At 35.6% G+C, this 21,052-nt stretch overlaps 1 protein-coding gene across 3 annotated transcripts in view; it reads left to right on the top strand.

Annotated features, from left to right (window-relative positions):
* The first annotated feature begins 3,365 nt into the window (after positions 1-3,365).
* The window catches only part of LOC106051422 (oxysterol-binding protein 1-like), a 44,525-nt gene continuing 26,838 nt past the window's right edge, over positions 3,366-21,052 (top strand). For 2 of the 3 annotated variants that reach the window (XM_056005547.1, XM_056005546.1), the window contains exons 1-4: positions 3,366-3,597; positions 6,267-6,472; positions 11,939-12,201; positions 13,006-13,186. In XM_056005547.1, coding sequence (XP_055861522.1) covers positions 3,476-3,597; positions 6,267-6,472; positions 11,939-12,201; positions 13,006-13,186 — 772 coding nt within the window. In that variant the 5' untranslated portion in view covers positions 3,366-3,475. The remainder of the gene's footprint in view (positions 3,598-6,266; positions 6,473-11,938; positions 12,202-13,005; positions 13,187-21,052) is intronic. The other variant, XM_056005548.1, reaches the window with a different exon arrangement.

Raw genomic sequence — 21,052 nt, 5'->3', positions numbered from 1 at the left:
GCTCTTATCTTCTTATCTTATATAGTACAGACGTTACCTTTAAAAAGAAGAAGATTGCGTCCTACGCGTCATGCATTTAGTCATGCATATTAACCAATGACCTAAATTCTGCCAAGCCACTGGTTTTCCTGGCTAGCTCAGGCAACCCATTCCATGATCTAATAGCACTAGGCAAGAAGGAGTATTTGTACAAATTTGTCCTAGCGTATGGAACGAGGAATGTGCCTTTATCTTTGTGTCTTTCTGAGACCTGAGTATTTTATTAGATTTGTTTTTGTATTTGAAGATTATGGTTCAGTGTTTTTAGTAGGCCTATAGTCGCTACTTTACTTTTGAGTCTTCTGTCCTGAAGGCTTTCTAAATTTAGTGATTTTACTAAAGGTGTTACTCTAGTCAATTGTGAATATTCGTTTGTTATAGATCTCACTGCTCTATTTTGTGTCTTTTCCGCGGAACACAGTTTGCGAATCACTGTCCTACAGGCTATGCGGTCATTCAAAGCCGGTCATTCGGCAGCGCCACAATTAGACATTTGTTGTCGCCTCACCGTTCAATTTGTCCAAATGCCCACGTGACTGACTTCGAGTGAAAAAGATCTTTCAGAAGAATTGATATTGACAATAATAATACTAATCTTTATTATCCTTGAGGAAATGTGTTTTCAAGCAATACATTATTAGTGCAAACAATTAATACCAGAGCACATAAAATATACGTTCAAATAGACAGATTCTCTTAAATATATTTAATGCTGGGTCATTATGTCTATTAAGAATGAAATGGTGAAAGACAAAACCATATAATTGCTAGATGCGTGCTTCATTTTAAATGCAGGCACAACTTGCGTCTTGCACTAGAAGCAGACCACGGATTCGCATCTGTCTTCGACACGTAGCCCACAGCGACATCGGGGAAGTCGGTATGCAGAATGCAGACGGAAACCTTTTCTCGTTTAACAGCTTTCTGGTCAATCTGTCAACACCATGCAGGTCCTTATCACTTATGACACCAAAAGTGTTATATTAGCAGACTACTTGGGACTGTGGCGGCAGTGATGACCTACCAGTCAAATAATTCGGTGTGGGTATTTACGTTACTCGTTACGATTGACACGGAAATGAATTCTTCTTTTAGAAGTTTAATTATATATAAGGATTGTGTTCCATGTTTAAAACACCAAAAATTGTACTTTATATAATTGCTCAAGAAAAACTGGTCGCCCCCACCTCCGTTACATAGATGCAAGAAAAACGTACGAAAAATGGCTAGCTCCTCTACCACTGAAGCAAAAGCCACGTTAACCTGCGATATTTGTGGACGGGAGTGTCTCTCCAAAATAGGGCTCCACAGCCACATGAGGAAGTGCGCGAGATGAACCATAGTCGTTCTACGACTGAAGGAGGCCAACACATATAATTATGGTAGACAATGGCGGCGAATGGTTCCCCGACAAAATAGCGCGAACAAAATAGCGCCGAGAAAATAGCGCGGAAAAAAAAAGTATGCGCTATTTTGTCTTGTGCTATTTTGTCCGCAAATTTTGTTCTATTTTGTCGGCGCTATTATGTCGGCGCTATTTTGTCCGCTCTATTATATCGGGTCACCGCGGCGAAAAACCTATGTCAAACAGCCGGACTTCATTTAATAATACTTCGACCAATTTGCTTCATGATAATTAATAGCTGTTGAATAATTGTCTAATTCAATTAACAAGACAAGTGTTGATGAGGGAAGACATATTAGGAACTCCATTTAGGGTTGATAGAAATATTGGTTTAGATGACGTAGCCTAGGCATGAGCTTCACCATTGGTAAGAAAAAATATGGAAAATTACCGCCATTTTACATAGTGACACGATAGATAGGCTGTTTCCTTAATATGACTAAAATCGTAACCCCTGAACCCTGAGACTGAAGGTTTTGTGACGGTAATACAAATACCGGAAGTGATGAAAAGCAAATACTAAAGCTCAATCTTATTGACAAATACCGGAAGTGATGAAACATGGGTGAGTCAATTGAACCGAGACCACTGACCTGCGACGTCACAACCTATGGGCAGCTTAGACCAATAGCATGTTGCCACGTCAAAGCTGCTCACATGTTGTTACGTTGCAGCTTATTGTTGAGGCATATATATATACGACTGAACACATAATGCCAAATGGCAGGATGTTCAGCTTTGTCAGAATCTGCCTAACTAATCCATCAGCACCTTGCCTGGCTATTGACACGTCATCCGATTAAGGAATATACGTCTCCTGATTATATATAGGTCTAATCACCACTGGAGGTTCTCGAGTAAACCAATCTCTTACAGTCCTACTATAATTGAATAGAACGATTTTGACTGACAAATGCAGTGGAATTTAATGGACCAAATTTACTTGTTAATTGAACATTAGTCCTTGACATAACAGTAGCAACATCTCACTATATAATCATAACATTAAAAAATGAAAGTCAAAAAAATAAATAAAAAAGAACTAAAGATTGAAAACCTAAACATGAAGATTAGCGACTAATAAGTTCACCAGAATGAAAAATTTACATTGTTGTTATATCATCCGAGGAGATAGTGGCAACAGGCTACTCAGACACATTCTAGAGCCTACACATTCCTAATCAGATTTTCGTTAGGGTACCTGCCAGAGAGGAGGGGGGTAGGCCTACTGCTGCAGACCTGCCACATCACCAGGAAATTCCTCTTATCTTATAAATACAGATGTTACTTCAAAAAGACGACGATTGCGTCCTAGGAGTGTCCCTAGGTGAATCTAGTCATGCATGTTAATCAATGACTAAAATTCTGCCAAGTCATTGGTTTTCCTGGCTGACTCAGGCAACCCATTCCATGCTCTAATAGCACTAGGGAAGAAGGAGCATTTGTAAAAAAAAAAATGTGTCCTAGACATCTGTGGACTAAAGCGCATTGTTTCCCTCTAACGAATCTCGAATGACAATAAGTTCTTTAATAATAATAATTAAGTCTTGGGATATGATTTTAAATGTTTACAGTTGCTAATTGCCCTATACATTCAAATGTCGCTGGGCTGTTTGGGAAAAGTTAGATAACTTTTATTTTGCAAGTAATAATAATGATCTGAAATTTCACAGGTTGTCTCCACTATCTCATTAGAAAAGTTTTGCTAGTTTTTTGGCGAATCGATATGTCTATGCGGAGGAATATGTGGAAATTTTATTCTCTCTTTCTTACCTTAGTCTATTTCAAATTATATCCTTTTTAATGATATTTCTTTTTCCTTGCTATGAAATTTCAAGTTATTTATTTATTTTTTAACCAAGGTTCCAATTTTCACATGGACTATATATTTAATAATGCCGGAAGCTACTTTTGAAATGCACGATAGTTGTGTAAACAGTCCTTTCAGTAGAAGGAAGATACTTTTGTTGTCAGATATTGACAATTGTTAAGGATAAACAGATTATCTGATGTTTTGTTATTGATGAGAAAATGTCAGAAGCAAAACATCACCAAGCGAATTATAAAGGCTGGCTCTATAAATGGACTAATTATTTAAAAGGCTATCAGAAACGATGGTTCGTCCTTCAAAATGGTTTGTTGTCGTATTACCGGTAAGTAATAAAGTAAAGTAAAAAGTTACTTACACAGTTAGTACTGAGTTACACAGTAACAAGTCAAGTCAGTCAAGTATAAACTAAAACTATAATTTTATCAATTTTATGTCTTTCAAGTAGTCTATATTCTATATACTATCTGTCACTAGTATCTCCTAAGCCTAGGCTTCTAATTTATTGTAAAAAAATATTTTTTTTTAGACAAATTTTAATTAAGACTACAGTCTACACTCTACACTACACACAGTGTCTACACTAGTCTACAGTGACTAAGACTAAGTTCTAGATCTACTAATAGATAACTAGATTTAAGTCTAGATTAGACTAGTCACTAGACTAGACCAGCAGATCTAGATTTAGATTCTTGTCTAGATTCTAGATTGTAGATCTAGATTTAATTGATCTATAATCTATAGTATATAGTCTATAATCTATAGTATGAATAAGTTATAAGTCTAGAGTCACTAGAGATCTATTTAGATTTTAGATATAGAGTCTAGATTTAAATAGATATATCTAGATTAATATCATTAATAGATCTAACAAGAATCTAAAATCAAATTGTAGTAAGTATCATTAACTTTCATTAAGACCAGACCTGCCTACCAAAAAAAAGTCCAAATGCGTAACGCTGATGGTCAAAATGCGTATTTTGGCACCAGAATGCGTAACACTTAAGCGATCAACTATTTTGTCATATATATATAATATTAGATCTAGATGCTATGATTAGATCTACAATCTAAATCTAGATCAATAGAATATAATATTATAATCTACTCTAGATCTGGGCTCAAGAGTGTTGCCGATGCCGTGGATCCGCTACAAACGTAGGTCTACTCCAAACTTTCGTAGGCCTACCTTCATCTTTGATCTATTCTATACCAAGACTAAGAATCTAGTCTAGATCTAGACTAGATGGTAGTAGATGTTATCGATGTAGATCTAGTCAATCTAAATCATGCTACAACTAAATTGGATCCAGAGTGTAGAGTAATGAAATGTAATAGAACCATGACATTTATTTTTTATCATTTAGCGTAATGACTAGCTAGACTAGATTCTAGTTAGATCTATTCCTGTATAACAAGTTATCTAGATTCTAGATCTAGAATCCAGATCTAGATTAGATATCTACAATGTCACTCAATGTGTTTTGAATAGATAGCACTTCGATATTTTTTTCTATACAAATGAATACGGGAATCAGGGATTCAACATAGATCTAATTAATTTCTACTAATGAACTTAAAAAAAAAAAAAAGTCACGTTGGTGTATCAGCTAACTGACGGTTCCAACCTGGTACCAACCCACCACTCCCTCACTCTCGCGTTCTTCATTTCTAGACTAAATCTAATTGCTGTTAAGAACCAATCAACGTATAGATCTGGACACAATGTGTTCCCCCACCTTTTCTGTCCCCCACCCCCAACAGGACGGCTTAGCGTGACCTCCGTGACCGCTCGTAAGCTAGTCAAGAGAGGGGAAAAAAAAGGATACGAAATGCGTAACGCGACGGGTTAAATGCGTATTCGCGTACTGACGGTCATTTTTGGGAGATTTTGCGTAACGAATACGCATTTTGCGTAACGGTAGGCAGGTCTGTAAGACATTAAGTAGATATCTACTATATATCTAGATCTAGTAGTAGTATCTACTGTTATTAATTAATAATTATAGATCTAGTTTATTAGTTAGATTGATGATTGACTCATTCATTGTTACATAGCAGAACTAATAATATAATGACTAGATTAGATTTATTAGATTATAATGATTATAATAATAATGATCAATGAGCAGTCTCAGCAGTCTGATCATAATGTCGATGATTAATTTAGTAATTAATTAAATAATACATTATTATTATTATAATCAGTCATAATCATAGCTAGATTCTAATCTAGATTTTTACTAGATCTAGATCTAATTCAGGATCTTCTTATTCGTTCTCATTTTTATGTTGGAGCGTTCAGATTAGTAGACCAATATATGAGATGACCTGCGCAGTGGTTTCCAAATCAGGGAGCTCTCCATATAGTTTTCTTTCTATTGGGGTATTTAGGGGCCAGTGTCTTGTACAGGCCTGTAGGTAAAGAGAGCAGTTTTGGAGGACATGGTCAGCATTCTCTGGTGACACTCCACATGGGCCACTAAATAAGGTTCCAACTTTGAGCTTCCGGTACATATGTTGTCTCATTCTGTAGTGTCCGGTCCTGAATCGAAAGATTAGATGTTGGTCTTGTCGGGATAGCTAAATAATAGGCTTCATCTTTCTTGTGATTTGGATGAGAGCTTGTCCATTTCACATTTATTTTATTTACTATTAGTTTCTTCATTTCGTCTGTGTAGAGTGCAATGTTTAATTGTGAGTTTGTTCTCCCACTCTTGGTGAGTGTGTCAGCCTTCTCATTTCATTCTAGCTCTATATAATGAGCTAGTATCCATATTCCGGATTTAATCAAGGACTAGTGACTAGAGCCTAGATCTATACTACTATATGAATTCTATAAATCATTTTTTAAATATATAAAAGCATTTACATTTATTTATATGTAAGTAGACTATAAACTTTTAATTGCCTGTATTTAGAAAGCATTTTAAAAAATATTAATAGTATATTAGAATGATGTATTTAAATAAAAAATTACTTTCTTTTTTAAAGCAACCAAGCTGAGATGGCACATACATGTAGAGGTACAATAAACCTGGCAAATGCTAGTATACAAACTGAAGATTCTACTACCATAGTCATCAGCAATGGTGGAGCTCAGACTTTCCACCTCAAAGCTGCATCCGAAGTTGATCGTCAGAAATGGATAATGGCTCTAGAACTAGCTAAAACAGAAGCCAAAAAAATGGCTGATGCAGGTATCTGAACATACATCTTTTTTTTACACTTAGTTTATTATCAATATCTTAACTAGCATAGCGATAAACTTGGACAGGGTAAGACTATTTATGGATAAAATAACATTGCCATTATATCATTATGACTCTTTTAGGCCTTCTGCAAACACTGCACAACATTACTTAAACAACTTAAGAATTTTAAAACTTGAAATAACATTTAATTATTAAATGAGTCTAATTAACAGTCAATACTATACTATTGGCAACACAAAACACTGACTGTAGAAATGTTTCACTAATGATAACCATACTGATTTGAAACTTTATTGGTCTTTCTGTCTTGACCTGGACTCCCTGTACTAGCCTGGTCTGATTCATGTGACTCTGACACACTTGCTGTTTACATCTAATAGGGCCCATCAAGGTCTTGTAGAAAAATTACAGAAATGCCATCCCTTTTTAGATCATGACTATATCACAGTAGACAGACTCATGTAACATGTGTCAGCTAATCACACACGTGGCTTCCCCTAACCACTTTGCCACTATAAGATCATAGGTAGAACATTCATAAAAATAGAAAGAAAAATCCAAACTAAGCAAAACAGTCAGTAGGTAATGCAAATGTACATTTATAAGAAAACAAAATTATGAAAAACAGAATTGGCTTTTTTTTACAAAATAATTAATAGAAGAAACTACTTTAAAATCTCTTAAAACACCCCCCCCCCCCCCCCCAACATTACCTGTTATTTACACACAAGTTTGAAATTGAGTTTTAATTTCACACCAGTCTAGTTGACCAAAACACAATGATTCTTTTTCCTGTAGTATTTTGAAAGAAGTAGATGCCAGTGATTGTTCAATAATAATCTACAAAATCATGTAAGTGACATTAAGAGACAAAGAAAAAAAATCAACAAATTATCAACTAACTGAAAACAATTAAAGTAACTATACCTATTGGAATCCCAGCATTACATGTAAAATAATAGAGAACACCTAATATGTAGCACATCATACATCACTAAAGACAATATTTCTTAGTCCTTACCAACATAGCTTTAGGATCATGTGAAACTAAACATTTAAGTTTGCGTGATGAATTTGATTTATTGCATCAGTTGCTGTTCTTCTGTAACTTGTCGTGTGAATGTGTCCACAGCATGATGCTAGAGATGTATGTTGTGTTAAGTTGTGTATTATTGTTGTAGACATAACAAAACTCAAGTCATGTGACAAAGTTCACAACCCTAGATTACTTACTTTTATTTAATAGATCTAGGAGTCCCTAATTGATAGCTATTAAACTGTGGCTTTATAAATCATGATCCTAAACTCGTGTCCTTTTTTGATGGTCTTAATAAAGTGCACTTTTTTTTTTTCTAAATATGTATATTTACCCTGACAAATGGCCTCTGTAATTTATAGAATAAAATATCATCTTATTTTAGAAGATTTGTTTCAATGTTGGATAGACTTTTCTTTTAGTAGTGAACTCATGGTTGGTATTTAATAACAATATGTGCATCTATGCAAGTTTTCAACGATTACTTTCAACTATGTTTCTTGGAACTTAAAATACTAATGCTTTGCTTTAACAAAAAAATTAAAATAGCAATACAAGACATCTTGGTGTCATAATTCGTGAATAATGATGAATAATAATGATGTATTCACTATTGAGGAACCTAACACTGACACTGTAAGAACAGTTATATATGCTTGTTAATAACCAACTTGAAATCCTAATATGCTATACATTTTCAGTCTTTCTATATATAGATATACTAAACAGCTGACTCAATTTATTCCATTAATATTCTCATGTTCCCCATAGATATTCACATTCACAAAGTCTAGTAAATCAACCTTATCATAAGTCAGGTCAGCCAATAGAACTCTATTAAAGTCAATAAATGGTCGTTAGGTTCTGTCTGGTCAGTTAAGCAGTTGATAATATGTTTTGTCATCTGCTGGTCTTTCTGTTAAAAGACTGCTATCACTAAACAGTCAAATATCACAGATCTTAGTCCTTGACCTTAGTTTGTTTACATTTCACTCTAGATTGAACTCTAGAATGTGGATCTATAGTTTTTACTATAGAATTTATTTAGTAGATTATCTCACTTTCAGCTAGTCACCATAATGTTTATATGTCAGCTATAAAATAAGTATACTTTTAGAGCAGTTCAAGAAAAGGGGACAGCTAGTATTCACATTTTGAGATTGTAGTGCTAAAAATGAAATAATTAGGGCTAGTGTTCTTGTGCATTAATTATCTGTGGTCACTTTTATTCTCTATTGTGTATTGTGTAGGATATCTCATTTATTATAAAGTTTTTAGCACATATCTGTGTCGTAATAACAGTGCTTTTAAAATTCATTTCTAGTGTTCTTTATATTTCTGTTTTACTGGATTATGGGTTATATTGCTTGTGTTTGATAATTCAAAATTTGAATGCTATGACTTTGACACAAACGTAAAATCAAGAAAACACATGGAGTTTGAGAATAGCAAAGGTGAATGGACCCATCCTTTTGTGCTGTCCATTTATTTAGCCATTTGTTGTTGTTTTTTACCATGACTTTGAAAATAATAATAATGTGATAGATAATATTTGTGTTCTCTCGAAAAGAATTTTTTTTAAAAATCCATGTTTAATCTTACAATCTCCTATTGTCTTGTTAAGGTGTAGTTTCTCCCTTCTTATGACTTTTTGTTTAGTGTCTTGCAAAGTTATGGATGCAGAAGCTCCAACCCTTTACATAGTTGCCAAGTGGGTCTATGGGTGATGACACCAAAAAAAAAACAACCAATGATATAAGAAATGTGACTGCTGTGAAAGCAGATCAAGAAGACAAAAAAACTATCAGGTAGTTAAAGAAACATCTTGGCATAGATGCCACATTCTGTGTGTGTTGATTTCTGGCCAAAGAACTTTGCTTCAAAGAACAAAATGCAAAAAGATCCTTCACATGCTCTCTGCTAAAAGCAGCTTGTGGGTGGAAGTAATGGGAAAAGAACCTGAATACACCATTATCAAGGCATTTGTTTGAAATGATTAAACTATTTTAAAGCGCTAATGAATTGAACTTAAAAAAAGGATACATATATATCATACATATGATATATACAAACAAATAATACTTCTTATTTATACAAACAAATAATACTTCTTATTTATACAAACAAATAATACTTCTTATTTATACAAACAAATAATACTTCTTATTTTGTCTTACAAACTTTTTAAATACTGTTTCAGAAACTTGTTGTATGTAAAATTTAAAAACAATCACACTATTATTATTCTCTTCTGATCACTCACATAAGCAACTAGTCTTACTCATGGGTGTGCATATGACAATCTCTTTTGAAGGAATGTCTGTAATTTACTAGATAAGAAGATAAAACTCTTGTTTACTCATGTTAGCAGTTTTATGTGTAGCATCAATCCAACTGTTGATTTATTAGACTTAGGATAACATTTGACACTAACATTTGACAGGGTCCTTGGGGTTTCGTTACTATAAGGTCTGTTGTTACTGTTGGTAATCTTTATGACTCTTTCCAGAAGTCTATGACACAGGCAAGTAATAGAGTGAGAATATGTTCTGCAGGTTTATTATCTTGGGTTACAATTAGCTTTTAATTTTGCTTTTGAGGTGTTATCGTTTTGTAGTTTCTAAAATAGTTTCTTTAATATATCAAAACATTAGTATAAATTAGTTTTATTATGACTAAGTAAATGTAAAAACTACAACATAATATGGTAGCAATATTTCTTTTACAATGTGCAAGTGTATATAGATAGTCATTTCAATCTTTAACATATCTAAATGTTTTAATCTATGTTAACAACCAAATTATTAATTGGATGTCTTTTTCTAATGTTCTTTTTATGAAGGCAATCTATTTTCACAATCAGGCAATTTATTTTAAATGAGCAGTTATTTTTTATTTTCTTTTTGGGGGGCGATATGTAATTTCTAAAATTAGCCAAAAATAATTGATGAAGAAGTTCATTTACTAGTACAGAGATCTATCTCTTGTATTTAGGAGACTATTTCATTGACATTGAACGGATACACATGCTGGTATTTAGAAGAATTTGTTAATCATCAAACTTATTTTAATGTTAGGGCTTATTTCGTTCTGTCCTATTGACTATTGTTTTCAAGTCCACATAGAGACTTTTGTACACAGAATATTCTTTGACCTTTTAAAAATTTTTTTTTTTCTTTTAATTTAAAGTGTCAATACATGTTCAGTGTTAAATAAATAACATAAAGATAATAAAGATAACTTTTTAAAAAGATAAAGACACAACTGTTTATAAAATAAACATATTTTTGTATTATGTTAGATAGATGAAACTGGTTTAGGTAACTTAGAGGAGACATCTTATTAACATCTATATCTTAATTGTCTTTTAAGTATGTTATTTAGAACCTTGTCAGGTATTTTTATGTTAGCTATTATGTTTAAATCATTATTTTGTTGAGCTTTTATATTTTTTTTTCTACAAAAAGTTTAGAAAATGTCCATATTATTTTTCATTAGGAGTTGAACGAATAGAATGAGGGAGGTTAGCAGTGTAGACGGCTTATTTATTGTTTATAATTTCCTTTCCTAAAATAAGTTTTAGTTTGTAGTGTTTTGTTAAAAGAAAAACGTTGAAAAAACTAGATACAATTATTTGTTTCCGTTTCATCAGAGAAATAATGATAGTTATATTGTTAAGTGTCAAATTAAATTTTACAATTATATTTCTTAACTATAAAAATATTTTACATTAAAATTTATATAAGAAGAAATTAGACTGCTCATAATACATTATTTTACTTTGGCTATTATTATATCTTAAATTTAAAAAACTTTAAAACATTTGTGTTTGCAATATATATTATTAATGTAAATAATCTAAATCTATCATGTCACTTCAGTATGATTTGAATTATCGTAAGACTTGAGAATGGACCAGATGCTACTGATAAATTTCCATTGTGTTTTTTAAATACAACATAAATGTCAACTATTCCCTATTGAAGACTTAATGTTCCTTTGAACAGAGTAATCTAACTTTCAGCTTTGGGATTAACTTCACTTGTTTCCGTGGCTAATGATCGTTAAGAATAAACTATCCCAGAAGTAATCATTTTTACTTATCCCAGGGGATATGGGGAACCCAGAAGATTAATATTAATCCTGATCGAGATGCATATTTTTAAAATTTAGTTTGACTGTTACATGCTATGTCTCTTGAACATCATTTTCCTATCAAATCCTGTCTGTTATGTTATGAAAGGGAAACTTAATTTTTTTTTTTTTTTAATGTTTTACTTAATGACCACAAGTTTTGCTAGTTCTGATAAAACATGTTTGCAGAGTTGGCATCATGTATCTGTTTGTATATTATTGTGCTGTCCATGTGGCAGTATGAACATATCTTCCCTAGTATCTCTGTTTAAACTATCCAGTGATTGTCCTTGATTCAGAGAGTGACGAGGAAGAGGTCCAGCAGCCAGATAAGGCAGAGCTGAACATAATGCTACACAACCTGAGTGTCAAGCTTCAGGACCTAAACACCTGCAACGACCTGATAGCCAAGCATGGACATGCCCTGACCAAAACCCTGTCAGAGCTAGAGGCAACCCACAACCCAGCAGATGCTGCCAGCAACATGAAGTCTGTGCAGGAGAGAGCCACCCTTTTTAGGATAACAGTCAATGCTATGATCAATGTAAGTAATATTTGTTTTTTAACACAAATTGTGCAAAACTAGTTAAACTGTCAACTCTAAGTGTTTTAAATTTAGACAATCTTAATTTATGCTTTGCCAATTCAATATGATTTGTTTTTGGCCTAGTTGAGATATTCTTTTCTGGTTTAGAAGTGGTCTACTTCAAAAATGCATAGAAAGCTGTGAGCGTTCTCTATTTTGATCTACTTAATTCAATAATTGGTTTATCTAGTCATTACACTTTTAAACAATTGTACCTTTCTTGCACCCACAAACCAATTGAAATTGAATGTAGTATTTAAGAATTTGCAAAATGCTACGACTTAACCATTTAACACCTAGTTTAAAATATTAACTTTTTAAATGAAATTCTAGACGTTTTCAAGAAATAAAGGTGCAATTTTTATTAAACAAAAGATATCTTATATGCTGAGCTTGTGGAGGGAGTCAGACCCAAGGGCCGCCCAAGACTTACATATAGAGATGTCTGCAAGCGAGACATGAGAGCCACAGACATCAGTGAAAGTATGCAGGAAGAAATAGCCAAAGACCGGAGTGCATTGAGACAGACATGCTGGGACGATCCTCACTGAGAGCAAAAGAAACAAAGCAGCCTTAATCAAGAGGGGAAAAAAAGAAAGCTGCCCTGTCCGCTAGCCCTGAATCAGATGCATACACATGCATGAATTGTGGCCAAGTCTGCCGCTCGAGACAATTCTAATTTTGAATTACATTTAATGTCAAGATGCCATCATACAAGTTTTCTCACTCATTACTGACATCCTTTCATAAAAATATTTCCAGGCCTGCAGTGAGTTCAACCAGCTGTCCCAGACGCAGGGCAAACGCTGGCAAAAGATGATCCAGCATGAGCAGGAACAGAAGCTGAAGCTGGAGGAGATGGTGGAGCAGCTGGCTAAGAATGTGGTGTCCTTGGAAAAGAAGGCCCGCATGTCCATCAGTGGCATTCCTATCAGAGAGACTGGTGAGTACATGGATGTCTGCTTGTGTTACTTACCATGGCTTACATCATTAACAGAGGTGAGCTGCTTTAGGGCCCCTCATCTGTATGTTTTGTCCCAGCTCTCTCTTGTTAAAAATAAATCTGTAACACATACATACTGTGCACACACATACATTTGAATGTGTATATTCATACTATGCACACACACATAAGTTTGAATGTGTATCTTTAAGTTTTTTAATTAGTGCAGATTATAGCATATGAAATTAAAAAAAAGATAAAATAATTTATTTTTCCACAAAAACTTTTTTTTTTTGTAAAGTATGCTAACATTACTAGATAACGGCCAGCTGCATCCCAGTGTTGACTTGACTATTATATTTTCATTGTAATGCTATTTCATTTAAAACATCATTTATGATTGAGCTAGATTCAATGTCATCATTAATGATTGAACTAGGTTTAAACAATGTCATCATTTATGATTGAGCTAGATTCAAAGCCATGATTGAGGTAGCTTTGAAGTCATCAATCAAGATTGAGCTTGCATCATAGTTATAGTCATGATTGAGCTAGCTGCAAAATTATCATTCATGAATGAGGTAGCTTCAAAGTCATCAGTCATACTTGAGATTACAGTAATGTTCTTGTATACCTCCAATTGTTTGTAATTATGTAAGTCACAGGAGGACAGCAGAGCATTTGTTTGTTTTCAGTGATTTACAGAAGTCTCTTGTAGAAACTGTCACTGTGCTCCGTCCAGACCAAGCCTTGAATCAGTTCAAATTATCCACACACATTTACCTTCTTGTAATACCATTACCTTACCTATGAGACTTGACAAGGGAGACCAACGTGGTGTAGACGAATAAAAAATGGAGAGGGGGAGTAACTGTTTCCAAACGTTGTAAGAGTTATCTAACATGGCTTGATAATGTACACCCTATGTGACATTTGATTGGCTCATATAACGTATAGACAATACTGGAATCAATATGACGGCGTTGAGCAAAACTTCACAAAATAGATCGGCTTTATAGTCGCCTCCTCCATGTTTTTGTAAACATTTATTGACGCAGCGATGCGCCTTTAAATAGTGACAAGGGGAAACAACCCGTCGAAACTGTCAACCAGCAGGCGGCATATCTGATGGTGGCATGTTATTATGTCTGCTTCATTTTAAAAAATTAACATTGTTGACGTTGGATTTTTTTAAACCTTTTTTTTTTTTTGTATGTTGCTGATTTAAATGATTGCAAATCAAATGTAGAGGAGTCAAGCAGGGACCAAAATACACTCAGCACAAACACACTAACTTGAAGAACACTTGAACACATACATATGAATCATATATACATTCACATCACACATACGCACACCCTAAGGCACGCGTACACACTGTATCGACCCACAGACTCACACGGCACACATACTACACACTAGACATAGCTTAACAAGTACACATTCACAGCATGCTTGACTTTTTGCAGCACACATACACGTTCCAATCACTTTAGACACAGCACGCATATGCACATAAACACTTCTTGTCAATGACTGATGTCTAGTCGATTCTGAAGGTAGCACTGTTTTGGTTCCGAGACCCCATCCTGTTTCTTGTTTGCTGGTTCACGGCAGCTCTAGAGGCATTTGTTAACATGTTTGTGTGAACTTGGGTAACATTAAATCTACTGGTTACAAGCTATCACTCATGCAGTGTGTGTCTCGTAGCCTCTAGCCCAGCACAATAATCAATTTTAATTGAGAACTGTTGGGTATCTGTGTATTACAAACTAACATTGTAACACTGGAATCGCTGGATACGTACTCACTATAAAACGAAACTAAAATGAGTTTTTATTCACTTGCATGATTTGTCTAGCCACTGATTTATACTTTGTATTATATGGAGTCCCATTGACACTTTGGGCAGGCCCGCCGCCGACTCTAGTCCAGGGGATCAAACAGAAGAGGGGCCCTTCGCGCTTTTTTTTTTTAATGCATCATTTATATATACCGTGTTTGGAGGATTTTGGCAGGTGGGTAGAAGGCAGAGGGGTCCACACGTACCCAGTTGTCTGGGGCCCAAATAATTCTGGCGGTGGGTCTAATCTGGGAAACACCTACATTTATCAGTAACCTCTCCTCCTTTTTTCTCTCTTTCCCCTCCCTCTCTTTTATGTTGTCATTCCCTGACCTGACGTCACAGGACTCTTGAGTAAATTGGTATCTTATAGACGTAACCCGTTAGAACATGTGAAAGCCTAGATCTCGTTGGAATCAAGGGCATAGGTTTCTCACTCCTTGGAATCATCTCTTCTGTTTGGGCGAAGTTGTACGGCCCTAGGGCCTTTCAAATACATGGGCCAAGGTTTGAACTCGCTTTTCGCTGAGCTTCTACAGAACATGTGCATCACTTCTTCACCTTCATCAATCCATTAGTCTGTTGGACCGTAGGGGCACCACACAAGATCTGTTAACCGTCTTTCTACATTCCTTTCTGTCCTTTGCCTTTGGTACATTTTCATTCACTGACTGGCCTGTCCATTCTTCCCATCGTTCTCAGTCTTCTTCTTCCTGGTACTGTTCCCTGTTGGAAGGTCTTTGCGAGCCCTGAGGACCTTGTGACGTGGCCAAAGAGTTTACTTTTTTTTTTTTATGACAGTGGTTAGCAGTTTATCGTGGAATCTCAATTGCCGTATTAATCCTGATCTCATCAATCGTGACGCGCGTACATCACTAGATCAAGAAAAACTCACAATTTACCGGTGTCAAACATTGTTACATTCATTCGCCTTTTTGTTAGTTTTCTGTTATGTTCTTAAATCGCTTTCAGTCTACACCGTGTTTGGAACTGGTGGTGTTTACAAAATAAATAAAAATGTTGAATTCAATTATAGCAGAGAAAGTTTGATTCTGTCAATTATCTTCATACTCAAATACATACAATAGTTCCCCATTGTTTTTTTCCCTTCGTTGTCGGGTCTGTTACCCCCTCCCCCTCTCTTTGAGGTGACGATCATAATTTTCTATCCGTCTTCCGCGAGAATACCATTTGTCTGACACCCTCAAAAGACTTGGAACCAATAGTAAGGCGTGTTTCTATCAACAGTTCTGTCCCCTCGTCTAGCGTGGAGCCAAAATTGGTTTCGGCTATATTTAGCTCCAGGGACCTAGCCACATCAATAAAAGGGTTGTCCCACAAATCTTGCTATTGGCTACAGTGAGTCTAGCCTGAGGCTACATTGTATCTCTATCGTCCATCTCCCACATCTTCGATGCTAGTTCACGTACATTGCCTTTTTTTTTTTCTCTTCCGTATCTCTTTGGTTTATCCATTAATTTGGCCACCCAGGCTCTTACCCTCACCCCCTAAACCTTTTTTTTAGCCATTTTAAATAATTAGGAGGAATTTTTTTTTTAATGCATAAATACAGTTAGAAATATTCTAATCGAGAAAAAAAAACAACTCTTGCGGGACTTGGTGGGAGGGGTGGCGTGAGTGGGGTTGTGAGTTCGAGGCTAAAAAAAAAAAAATAACCAGGAAGCTAATCGAAGCATGGGAAGGAACTCTGGTTAAAAAAAAAAAGCTTCCATAGACAACAGTATCGTCTGCTGGCGCGAGCATCTCTCCAGTCGCGGCAGCTCATCAAATCTAGCCTACTTGACATTTAATAAAACAAAGTAGAGCCTCCAGGATTATAGAATAGGAACAGCATTCTCAAAAAAAATCTATTAAATTGCCTTTTTTTTTAATGCGAACATTATTTGTGGTGAATAAACTGTGCTTACTTCATCTTCAGTGCTTCGTAAATAGATCGAGACAAATATCCGGTTCAACTTTTTCCACTTTCTTAATGGATTGTTTCTACTTCAATGTAATTCTAGCCACTCATTAAGGATGTTTTAACTTTTAATTGGCTCGACGAACACCGCGGCTTTTAAGAAGGTAAAATGCTTTTATTACATAATCATAGCAACCTGGGAGTATTAGCATTCTTAAAAAGCAGGTGGGTAAAGTAGTGTGTATCTGTGTGTGTAGAGTGTGTTGGATTTACTAACGGAATATATTATTATATTGGGTTGAAGTATTCGTTGTTTCTCGGTAGCGGTTCTATTTGTGATGGGATCCCGCAACTGTCATAAACGATTAAGCCTGTGTGTGACAAGATCTAGGTGAGTGTGTATAACAGAGAACACATTGGGTGGAAGGTGTCTACTTTGGGTTGTATAGCTACATTTTTTGTTGTTTCAGTGTACCAGGCACACAGGTATTGTTATGTTTGACTAGAATGTCCACAGAAAGATTCGTTTAAGTCATCATGGAATGTTTTGTCGGTATGCGAGGTAGTATTTGGTTGTTGGTTTTGGATATCACGTGACTTGGTGCCAGCCAGCTTTATTTTATTTTTTGTTACGACATAATCTCTGTGTGTTCAATGGAAATACTTGTGATGCTCGAGTCATGTTTCAGTTGAAAGCCTTAGATTATCACTAATTTTCCTTTAAGAAATGACTACAATGTCTAGTAGACATGTGTTTCAATGTTTCAGTAGACACTATATTGATATACACTGTATGGAGTTATTCTCAAGTGTTTGCTTTTCAAATTACAATGGTGTTAAATGTAATCCTGGGTTAGTCTTTGTGTGTATATTTTATTCTTTCCGGCTCTCTTATCTTTTAACGGCATTTCTGTCTCTCTTTTCTTCTTCTTCTCTCTCTTTCTCTCTCTCTCTCTCTCTCTCTTTCTCTCACTGACATTTGCACTCCATTGTCCTCAACCATCTCTCTGCTCTTTCCATACACCCCCCCCCTCCTCTCTCTCCACTCAGCCCCTCTATTTTCTCGCTGTGAATTCCAAGATGTAGACTGTGCATTGTAATTGATTAATATACTAGAGAAAGACAGCAGTGTATTCAGTTTTGGCAAGCTTAAGCAGCTTTACCAATTGACAATGACTGTGTTTGTTTTGTTTGTGCTAAGTATTGAGATCTAGGGTAATGGGGTCAATGTCCAAAGTTCAAGATACTCTCATAACTCACTTTGTGGTTTCTATTGTAGCAATTGTACAAGGATGATGTCATGGACAAATTTAACAGATATTGCTTATGTTGGGCAATTTAGGAGAGAGAGTTCTAACCTTTGAACCCCACTTATTAGCATTTGAATAGAAGGGTGGTTCCAAAACATGCAAGAAAAACAAAACTTGTAATAAAAGTTGCTTTTGTGGAAGTAGCTTATGCTCTTTGTTCACCTTGACCTTGTAGTGCTAAGTGTTAACATGTAGTGTTTGCTGTTTCACCATGGTCATGTCTTCTATTTGTAAGGTGTTGACGAAGTCTTTTTAGAGACCATCTTGCAATGAGTTCAATAGTTTGACTTTGATGTCTGGTGAAGAACTTTCACTTTCTTGGTTTTGTTTTTCCTGGCGATGATTGCTGCAAGTCTATAATGGTATTTTGTTGACTTTGTTGTTCTCGTCATGTTCTTGGGAGGAAGTCATTGATTTAAACCACTAGAAGGTGTCGACAGACTCGAGACATTTGGTTGTCTACGTTAGTGCTAATAGTAATCGAGTCGCTTTGAGATAACCCAATCTTTGTATTGTCTAGAGCAGACTGGCAATCAATTGGGTTAGCATGAGTAGTGATTCTCAATCTGTGTCTAGCCTGTCTGCTTTATGTGACTTGAAAGAACGATGGGGTGGGTACTGGTCTAAGAAGTCTAATGAAATCATGACGAGATCATTAGCAGACCTTTGCTACAAATGTAATTTAAAAATGTATAAAAGTAATTTTGTTTGTTCTGGAAGCACGCCTCGCTGCACACACTCTAACCTTACCAATGGAAAAAAAAATAAAGTCATTGCTTTTGGTTTTGTAGGCTTATAAAATATATTTCAGTTGCTTTTTCAGCTTGATATTTTCTTCTCGATCTACGAGCAGAGCAACGGCATCCCACCTCCTTCCTTTCCCACGCTAGCTAAAAATGTTGTTCATGATTTAATGTTGCCATTGCCTCCCTCTTCCTTTGATTATGTCTCTTTGATCTCATTTTGTTTGAGTCTCCCACAAGCTAAATCATCGTCACAGTTCCATTCAAGTAAATTAACACTGCCAGGCATTGCATCTTGACCTGTACAATCTCTCTGTTGTATTGGATGTCTTCCACTAGATTTAAGTCTCTGCACATACCATGTACTACATAATGCCTGTGTGTGTGTGTGTGTGTGACGTCGTAATGACATCCCCCTGCAACGCCGTGCTCTATTATGTCATTTTGGATATCTGTCGATACCCGTGTCTTCCAGTGTCTGGTGACATTTAGGTGGTATGTTTGCTTGATAGCATTGACGAAACACTAAATATAGTGCGCCGCCCCGCGCAAGCCTAGCCTGAGAAGAACTACTCAAGAATGGCGCCATTCTGTGTGCGTAATCTTCTTAGTATATTAAACATTTAGCTGATGTCATGTTACACTGCGGCTTAAGAAAATCTTGATGAAGGAAAATAATGACTTTTCCTGTCCTGAAAATCCCCTGACAACTTTAGCAGCTCGATGAGTTTCCCGAAGTCCAAGGTAGGAGACTAAAAAGTTTGCCAAAAAAAAAAAAGATTACTTTGTAGCACGAAGATCAACTTGTGGCTTCGTCACAGCCTCTTTTCGGAACATCATGCAATGTGTATGTATGAAAGGAACTAACACCGGCGATAGGCCAACACTACAGAAAATACTCGACACTGATGAACGATGTCAAATAATAAGTTTAATACGTAATGAAGGGAATAGTCGAATGTCGCTTAGCTAAATATCTACTCTAGAAACTAAAGCCGATCTCTCTCTCTCTCTCTCTCTCTCTCAAGCCGCCTTTACTTTCGTTACACCTTAAATCCCGGTCTGGTTTTTAATAGTCGCGTCACTGTCGCTAAGTCAAAACTTTACCCTTTTGATGAAACAAATTAGTTTTTGCGCCAAATTCCTTATGGTGTCCTAACAATATATATTCAGATAATGGCATTAATTAGCAGTTATTTAGCTTAGATAAGCTTGGTATTTTTTTTTTAAGCATATTTTTTTTTCTATTGCTTGTTCAATAAATTATGATCTAATTGCTGAAGTGAAATAGAAATCCCAAGCCTGTTTACTGTACAGAGAGTTGAGGACAAAGCTGCTGAGAGGAGAGGGAACTGCATTGCCATCACAGTTTGTGACAGACGTACCACTTCTGTTTGTACTTGCTGGTCGAATGGGAACTTTGAAGCGCTGACTCTATTTCATGTGCTTGTATCAATTCTCCAGTCAAATTGGATCAAGTAACGAATGAGTTCGAATGAAATCTATTGGTAGCCTACATGATTGTTGTCCTCCTGTCAGTTTGATTCGGAGCTTCATCTTACACACATTGAAACTACTCGGTATTCAGTGTCGCTAATTGTATTCTTTGAATGGCAATATGGATATTCTAGTCTAAATAAATGAAAATCTCAACGTTGACAACTTTTTGTGTGCGTATTCAGTGACATTTCATTAGTAACACGAACTTCTATCTGACAATATACCAGACACTGCTCTCTCTCTCTCTCATATAGTTCCCCATGACACAAGCTCTATAGATAGACGAGTTGTATACAATGTTCCACATGTAGGGAACTCTTCAAACTGCAAGACGTATCTGTGGGTGAACAAAACTGAATGGTCAAAGTTATGCTTTTATAGACTCTCATTTTGTTGGTTTTCAAGTTGTATAATGAAGATGACAATCTGTTGTAGATTGCGGATAAACTTGGTTTTTTGTTTGTTCCTGAGTTCACAAGTATGTCAGTGGGTATTGACCTCATGAATTCCAGTCACTCAGTGAAGATTGATGGCAACAAAAAAAAAATA

Source organism: Biomphalaria glabrata, chromosome 12 (assembly GCF_947242115.1).
Source record: "Biomphalaria glabrata chromosome 12, xgBioGlab47.1, whole genome shotgun sequence".
Taxonomy (NCBI): Eukaryota; Metazoa; Mollusca; class Gastropoda; family Planorbidae; genus Biomphalaria; species Biomphalaria glabrata.
Note: the sequence above shows the minus strand (reverse complement) of the source record. Positions and strands in the feature narration are given on the sequence as shown.